General features: G+C 40.4%; 1 protein-coding gene across 2 annotated transcripts in view; it reads left to right on the top strand.

The window, feature by feature from the left end:
- The window catches only part of CASP3 (caspase 3), a 23129-nt gene extending 14707 nt beyond the window's left edge, over positions 1-8422 (top strand). The window contains exons 4-7 of one of the 2 annotated variants that reach the window (XM_040243046.1): positions 3691-3819; positions 4132-4307; positions 4649-4769; positions 6070-8422. In XM_040243046.1, the coding sequence (XP_040098980.1) occupies positions 3691-3819; positions 4132-4307; positions 4649-4769; positions 6070-6293 (650 nt within the window). In that variant the 3' untranslated portion in view covers positions 6294-8422. The remainder of the gene's footprint in view (positions 1-3690; positions 3820-4131; positions 4308-4648; positions 4770-6069) is intronic. The other variant, XM_040243047.1, reaches the window with a different exon arrangement.
- The last annotated feature ends 488 nt before the right edge of the window (positions 8423-8910 follow it).

Here is an 8910-nt window from a genome sequence, read left to right as displayed (position 1 = left end):
GCCTGGAGAATCCCAGGGATGGAGGAGCCTGGTGGCCTGCTGTCTGTGGGGTCGCACAGAGTCGGACACAACTGAAGCAACTTAGCAGCAGCAGTCCACCGGGGAAGTCCCAGGCCTGACTTCTGTGTAACCCTTGCTTCTTTATCTTCCTGCTCCCTCTTTCATGTTAATGGAAGGATCTCACCAAATAGTAAGGAGAAGTATTTTTCCTTTCCAGGAACTGCATGAGGCATCTCACAGAAATCTTATTTAATTCTTCTAGTAACCGTGAAAGTAACCGCCATTAGTTACCGAAAGGTGAAGAGTCCTTGCACAGAGTCCCACAATTTAGTAGCTGGACCTCTCGGCCTGGGTGTGCCTGACCCAGCCCGAGCTGGGAATCCACCCCTGTATCACTTCACCTCCTGGGCCTTTGTTCTGTTGACTTTGTCTTCCCCTGAAAAGAAGACAGACTCCCCACCTTAAAGAAACCTTATCTTTTTTAATCTTGCTGCCCCCTAAGCTTTGATCTGATTTTTGTCTCCTTCCCTAAGTCTTGACAACGCATTTTCTAAACTTGGCCTCTTCTTTCCATCACCTTGACCACTCTATAGAAATTGCTCTTAGGGTCACAATAGCCTGATCCCCAGATCCACGTCTCAGTCCCTGTACATGTCTGGCTTGAATCTAATAGCATATTTCAGAGGTTTTTTCCTTTTTTTTAAGAGTATATGAAAAATAAAATCCCTCATGATCCTGCTGCTGCTCCTGCTAAGTTGCTTCAGTCGTGTCCAACTCTGTGCAGTCCCATAGACGGCAGCCCACCAGGCTCCCCCGTCCCTGGGATTCTCCAGGCAAGAACACTGGAGTGGGTTGCCTTTTCCTTCTCCAACCCATGAAAGTGAAGTCGCTCAGTCGTGTCCGACTCTTAGCAACCCCATGGACCGCAGCCTATCAGGCTCTTCCGTCCATGGGATATTCCAGGCAAGAGTACTGGAGTGGGGTGCCATTGCCTTCTCCACTCATTATCCTAAAAAAGCTAGTTAACTTCCTACTGTATTACTTGTAATTTTTCCTTAACAGTTTCTTTCAAAGTTAAATTTTATCCATAACATGTAAGCAATATTGTATCCTGCTTATTCCATTTAATGTAATGTAAGAGTATTTTGTGTTGTTGTATAATTTCCATATCTGCTATTGTAATGATTATATAATGTCCCATTCCCGAAATAGTGTTCACTTGACTTGCATAATTTACCATATGAATCAACACTGACTGTTCCTTCATTTTTTTCACTTTTAAATTGGTACTGTGATTAACTCTGAATTGGCATATTAATCATATTAGAATTTTAATTAAAGAAATTAGAATCTCCTGATTCACTTTAGGAGGCTATCTATCATAATGCTGGTGAAAAGGGGAAAAAGCAAAATTACACTGGAGAGATAAGCAGGACTGGGTGTTAGATTCATTATAAGGAACGAGGAAAGTGTAGTTGAAAATGAGTGTCTAAAACTGGCCCGTTTATATTGCTTTTGGCTCTAAGTTAAGAGACCACCTTCAACCTTAGGTATTCTGACTCGCATTGCTAATTATAATGCCCTCTTCCATAAAATTTTACGTTGTTGAACTTGTTGGGGTTTTGTGTTTTTCTTCCAGTTTTATTGAGATATAATTGGCACACAGCACCGCATAAATTAAAGGTGTGCAGCATGACTGGACTTCCATGCATCATGAAATGATGACCTTAATAAGCTTAGTGAACAGCCATCATCTCATACAGATATGAAATCAAAGAAATAGAAAAAAGTCTTTTCCCTTGTGATAAGAACTTTTAGGATTTACTCTCTTAACAATTTTCATGTATAACGTACAGCATACGTTTATCGTGTGTACATTACAGCCCAAGTTTCCCAGGCAGCTCAGTGGTAGTTAATCCACCTGCCAATGCAGGAGACGTGGGTTTGATCCCTGCGTCAGAAAGATGCCCTGGAGAAAGTAATGGCAACCCACTCCAGTGTTCTTGCCTGGAGAATCCCATGGACAGGGGAGCCTGGCGGGCTACAGTCCATGGGGTCACAATGCAACCAAACAACAGCAGCCTGAGTACTTACTTATCTTTAAAGGGGGTGGGGCACATTGTTCAACTCTCTCCCCAAGACACTTTGGCCCATAATCTGACTTTACCTTTACAGTGAGCTCCTTTTCTGCTTTGAAATGGGAAGGTCAGGTTCTCAAAACCATCTCTGGCAGGCTGGTGTCTTCTGTTCAACTATTAAGTGGCTCACAAACCAGGACCAGAATTTAATTGCTTTGTCACACAAATGCCCAGTGGTCCCTTTTCCAATGTCAAAACCTTGATGAGCTTACTTCTAATTTTGTAAAAATAATATATGGCGATAAGTTTCAGAAATTACAGATTAGCAAAAGAAACAGATTTAAATCATTGATAATCACACCACTCAGAGACAATCAACAATAATTTGGAGCTGGAAACATCTAGTTTTTTTTTTTTTTTTTAATGTGTTGCTGCTGCTAAGTCACTTCAGTCGTGTCCGACTCTTGGCGACCCCATAGACGGCAGCCCACCAGGCTCCGCTGTCAATGGGACTCTCCAGGCAAGAACACTGGAGTGGCTTGCCATTTCCTTCTCCAATGCATGAAAGCGAAAAGTGAAAGTGAAGTCGCTCAGTTGTGTCAGACTCTTAGCAACCCCATGGGCTGCAGCCTTCCAGGCTCCTCCACCCATGGGATTTTCCAGGCAAGAGTACTGGAGTGGGGTGCCATTGCCTCCTCCATGTGTTAAGTTTACTCAATTCTGAGTGCCTTCCCCCTACTATGCCTAACACTTTAGATTTTTAAATCTGAGGGCATTGTTCGGTCAGTCCATACATGCGTGTGGAAGGCGCTCTAAGGGGTGAGGAAAGCCCAGGACTACGGAGTACAGGCCACACAGCAGCTGCAGAGCCTTGTTCGAGTTCTGCTGGACTCTTCTGTGCTGTGGGTCCCACATCTCTGCAGATGAAGCCGGTCGTGATCGTGGTTGCATCGTGGTCGGAAGGCTTAGACGCTTTTGAACAGTGTTAATGTGGCCTAGTGGTTTATGGGGGTTTTTTTGTTTCCCCCAAAAAGATAACGATGAAACTACTGATGTATCTTAGAATTGTTGAAAACTTAGAATCAAAGAAATAGTTCCTCTGAGTGTGTGAGGAATGTGTTGATATATATGTCTGTGTATGGTGATGTGTTTGTGTATGTTTATGTGTGTGTGTATAATTTTTTCTTAAAAGTAGGATCCTTTTATTTTCTACTCTTTTTTTTTTCTTTTAATGACAGTGACCATTTTCCTATGGCAAAATTTTGTCTACAAAATTTCAGTGGCAACGTAGTATCCCATATTATAAATGAATTATAATTTATTTAACCAAACCTCTCTTTTTAGGCATTTAAGTCATTTGTTTATGACTATCTAAGCAGCTGTGAAAAACATCTTTGTGACTGTAGCAGAGAACACAGATCACAGATTATATCATGAAGTGTCTTGTATGCGAAGAAATGAAAGAGACTTAGTGTCACCACTGTCAGAATATTGAATTTTCTTAGCATTTGAAAGGAAGAGTTTCTTGTGGATTGTGTGGATCCCTGAATAGTTCATTTCAAAGCAGTTTATCTTTTTTTTTCATGCAATTAAAAGTAACTTTCTGTTCAAGGCATGGCCTGTAGATCTGGTACAGACGTGGATGCAGCAAACCTCAGGGAAACCTTCATGAGCTTGAAATATGAAGTCAGGATTAAAAACGATCTTACACGTAAAGAAATGTTGGAATTAATGAGCGACGGTAAGAAATAATGAAAAGAATGACCTTCATTGTCCAATGTATATACAATCTAGCTATAACCTACATGAAAGTAAAGCATGAGAATTGTGGAACTAAAGTGTACACAGCCCTACTCTGTACATTTTATGTAAGTAAAACGAGTTATTCATACTGACTCCCTAGAGTAGTCTGAGGTGTGTTGCTCTGCCCCAAGCTGGGTTTACACGATCTCTTAGTTCGGTTCTCAGATATCTTCATCTTACTCCCATACAGTACATATGAAATTGTTGAATAAAATTGCATTGGTTTTTTTGTCTATAACTGTTTTTCCAGTTTCTAAAGAAGACCATAGCAAAAGGAGCAGTTTTATTTGCGTGCTTCTAAGCCATGGTGAAGAAGGAATCATTTTTGGAACCAATGGACCCGTCGATCTGAAAAAATTAGCAAGTTTCTTCAGAGGGGACTGTTGCAGAAGTCTGACTGGAAAACCCAAACTTTTCATTATTCAGGTAATAGATAACTGAGCGATTTGGTTATTGAGGCTTCTTTAGGGATTAATTTACTCCATTGTGGATTATCCAAAGGATTTTTAATTTTTTTTTCCTTGAAGCTACTAAACTATTGCTACTTTTTTATTTATTTAAACCACTGCTTAGGAGACATAGCATAAACTTTAATTTTTAGACTTCTAGCAAAATGATTCTGAATAATTAACATCAGTTTTTATAGAGCCTTTGAATTTCTTAGGAATAAGTTACGCATTTATGAATGTACACGCATTTTTTTCCAATAAATGTTTCTTTTCTTTTTTTTCTAATTTTTAAATAGGTGTTTATTTTCTAACCTCTAGGCCTGCCGAGGCACAGAACTGGACTGTGGTATTGAGACAGACAGTGGTTCTGAGGACGACATGGCCTGTCAGAAAATACCAGTTGAGGCAGACTTCTTGTATGCATATTCTACAGCACCTGGTAAGAAACTTACAGATACTGAAATAGGTCGATTTTAAACACTGAAGAGTGTGTTCCAAAGGCTATAGGGATTTTGATATCCATAAAAAGCCACTGTGTCTTGTTTTAGGGTACCCTAACCACGGAGAAGTCTCAAAAAGTGGTCTTTAGCCCAGTTTGGCTAGAAAATGTGCCCGTGTAAGAAAGCACATTTACACAGTGTCATTCATGAACTTGACACCACCTGGAATCCATATTATAATACAGGCCAAATCAGAGCTTCGCCCACTTCCTAAAATAGGAGAGAGGTGTGTTTTCCAGGAATTCTTTGGGAGCTAGGAAACTGAAAGGATAAACATGAATAGCATATGAGTGGGTAGAAGTGGAACAAGAGAAAATAAGGTTAAAAATGGTTTATGGCTAGGTTATCAACCTCCGCTTTGTCTGTGGTTGTATTACACGTTATGTGTGTGTGTGCTTGTCATCATATAAATTAATATATACTGATCATGTACTTGTTTACTCATACAACTAACTCAGGGTGTGTTTGAAAAGTTTGGAAATACGGGGCAAGTGGATTTTTAAACAGTATTACCTTTTAAAATATAGTTGATATGATTTATTTTAACCTCCAGGCATCTTTCCAGTTCAGATTAAAAGCAATGGATCCAGGGACTTCCCAGTAATCCAGTGGTTAAGACTTGGTGCTTTCACTACTGTGGGCCCGGGTTCCATTCCCAGGTCCAGGAATTAGGTCCCCCAAGCCACTCAGCGTGGCCAAAAACACAGCAATGAATCCACTAGTTTATCTGAGAAAAGAACGATAAATACACTATTTCCCCTTTTCGGACTTTTGAATATGCTCTAATGTGTTTATTATACTCCATTCTTTTCCCTGTAGACAAATTTAAGACCCCCAAATGTATGTGCATACATAAGCAGGTTGTTAGATAAGCCAATCATCTCACTGCAACACCATGCTACTTATAATGATCCTGTTTTATTTCTTTGCTTTTGCATTTTCTGCCTATAAACCTGTTCTTCCCTATTGGAAGGGAAGCCCAGGAAGTAGAATTCTCACTCAGTGGTGCAGTTAGCCTGCAATTGTTTTCCTTGTCAGAAGCAGAGGTATATAGACAACACCTACTTGGTTTTTGTTTTGTTTTCCCCTGGAACCAAAGTTATGGTATATTTTTCTTTTTATGGCTAATAATACCAATGCATGTTTATGTTGTTTTTTTACCTTCATGAATATGTCACAATTGATTAAATCAGCTGACATCAACTATCTGTGATATTTTGGTTATATTTTGCCCTATAGGTTACTTTTCCTGGCGAAACTCAAAGTACGGATCCTGGTTCATCCAGGCTCTTTGTGAGATGCTGAAAAAGTACGCTCACAAGCTCGAGCTCATGCACATTCTTACTCGGGTTAACCGAAAGGTAGCGACAGAATATGAGTCCTTTTCCACCGATTCTGCTTTTCATGCAAAGAAACAGATTCCTTGTATTATGTCTATGCTCACAAAAGAACTGTATTTCTAATCACTAAAGACACGGATGATTTTTGTTTTTAACTTGTATGCCAAGTGACCAAACGGTGTAACTGGTACTATATTTTCCTCTCACCTCTTAAATCTAACCTAATGACCCAGGTGATAACTTTGAAACATGCCGCCTTCCTAGCAATAGAACTACTGTGCAGCTACCTCAAACACAGTTGGGTAGTTGAGACTGAGTTTAACGAAGATGAAATAAAACTGGATCGTGGAAATCATTATGAGAAGAAAATGACTGTAAATTAGCACTTCTCTTAATTACCGAGGCTTAGTGCTGATGCTATGCTACACATTTTCAAGCAATGATGGAAAAAGTTAAACACTGCAGTAGTGTATTTCAGTCATGTGGGTATGCCACTGTATCAGGGAACATGTCATGGTTTTTGTCAAACTACAGCAATGATGATATGGAATGATGTATCCTAGAACTTGGTGGTCCATACGTGTGGTCTAAGACGTGAAGACCTTGATCTTAAGACAGTGGTATTTTTACATCACCTATTTGAGCTCATGGTTTTGTGATGTTTGTGCTGAGCATATCTTTGCTGTTTAAAAAAAATCATGTTTTAGCATTGAAAAAGAACTAAATGTTTTACTTGGGAAGGTGTGAGAAAACTAAGTTGACCCTGAGGGTAAATGCAGCAATCATAAAGGGCGATGGATTGAGGACTATAAGGTGCTGAAATGCGACTCTTCCACCAGCTGCTGGGCCTCGTGTACCTGCAGAATATCTAAAGGGCTCTTCTGTCAAAACCTCAGACTTCGAGCACACTGATAAGAGCGTGAGTTGAAGAAATTCTATAGGGACATACTAAAACACAATAAATAAACAGTGAGGTAGAAGGAAGAAACAGTCAGTCAGTCAGCTGGGCACTCCATAATTAGAAGATGGTTTGAGCCTGACCAGGGACACTGCGCAGCCTCTGTGTGGTGGGGTCAGAGCCATAGATTACTGCTTCAGCAAAAAGAATACGGGCTAGATTCTTCACAGCTACGGGTGTGTGTGGAAGAGGCTCCCGAGGCAAGAAGCTCCAAGAAAGTGAATCAGATTAAACTTCTGAAATGGAAATTTTCCAAAGAGGGGAAGAGTCATCATAAAAATCCTAGCCCTCTAATTTTTGTTTTATTTCAAAGGATGGCTTTTAATTGGATGTTAAAGCAAATTCTTATCCGCCTTTCTGCAGATAGCCCATTTTATAAAATAGACTTGGCATCACTACCACTGAGTATCAGTCCACTTCTTACTTGACGCTGGGGCGGGGCGGGGGGAGGAGGTCTGCAGTTTTCAGCTTCTCAGGAATTGTGTAAATTAATGCTTAAGTACCTGAATGTGGTTTACAAAAGGCTCTGAGTGTTTAGGGAAAACACTAAGGTTTCTCTTTCCCCTTCATGGCTAACAAGGTCTCAGTCACTTTTGCTACGCATGGGCATGGATATGCCCAAGTGTGCACCTAACCACGGAACTTTGTCCAGGAGCTACGGTTCTCCCGAAGAACAAGTCCTGCACTCACCCCAGAACATCCCTTTCTGCCATTCCTGAATGTCAGCCCGTAAAAGCAATTTCATTAGCATTTCTTCATTTTCCAGTATAAGCAGTGAATGTGGCCTAATGGTCTGGACCCTCATCCATCCGTTGCAGAAAATGGGGAAAAAAATCATAGCACCCTCGGCAGTAAAATTGTTGAGCATGTTAACTTTTATTCTGTTAATGTTTACAATCAAGGGAGAATGATACAGTTATGATCGTATACTTTTCTCTGAAATGCAAGAACCAGGGCACCCAGGACTTTAGCAGTCATCCAGTCTTCCCTCCTTTGGTGCCCAGGGAAACTGAAGGCCAGAGATGGGACGCAGACCCGGGAGGCTCTGAGCCTGCTCAGGAGGTGCTGAACCTTCTGCATCACTGTAACCCACTGGTTCCCGTGAGCTTTCTTGTGCTAAACAACGGTGCTCACATTTATAAATGAAAGCTCTTTGTTTTGATTGTGTCTGTAACTTTTTCTGAGTAAATGAAGCATGCTGTGGGATCAGAAGGTATGTTCCTATGTGAAAATTTTGTAAAAAGTTTGTTATTATGCATTTCTATTTCCAAATACAAATTTTAATTTAAAATGACCAATGCGTTCAAGTTTCTGTTATTGTTTCTGATGTGCTGCTAATTGAAGTTAAAATATTTTTAACCAAGAGCTTGATTTGGGAGGACCAACGATGATGTGACGGGACCGTTTAATCAAACACTTTGAGATGGTGGTAAATTACCAAATAGGGTAAAGGAGCCTTCCTGTTCCCTCTAGGGCCCTCTCAGAAGGCCCTGTTTCTAAAATTACATGATGCCAGGAAGGATACTAAGTTCTCACAAACCACAGCCCCCAAATATGACCATATTTTTGTTTGTTTCCTTGCTTTGAGGAATGGGGAGTAGCAGAATATAAAGGCTATCACTGAAATGAATCATTTTCTACCCATAAATTGTTAACAGGGCTAATGGGGGAGGGGAGGTATGGAATAAACCATTAATGTTCCCCGATGGTCAGCTCTGGGAGAGGTGTTATGAGAGGGGAAGAATTTCCCTCTTTATTTTACATACTTAACAAAGGAATATA

This window comes from Oryx dammah, unplaced genomic scaffold, assembly GCF_014754425.2.
Source record: "Oryx dammah isolate SB20612 unplaced genomic scaffold, SCBI_Odam_1.1 HiC_scaffold_7, whole genome shotgun sequence".
NCBI classification, from domain to species: Eukaryota; Metazoa; Chordata; class Mammalia; order Artiodactyla; family Bovidae; genus Oryx; species Oryx dammah.
The sequence above is the reverse complement of the archived record's forward strand: the minus strand, read 5'-3'. Positions and strand labels throughout refer to the sequence as shown.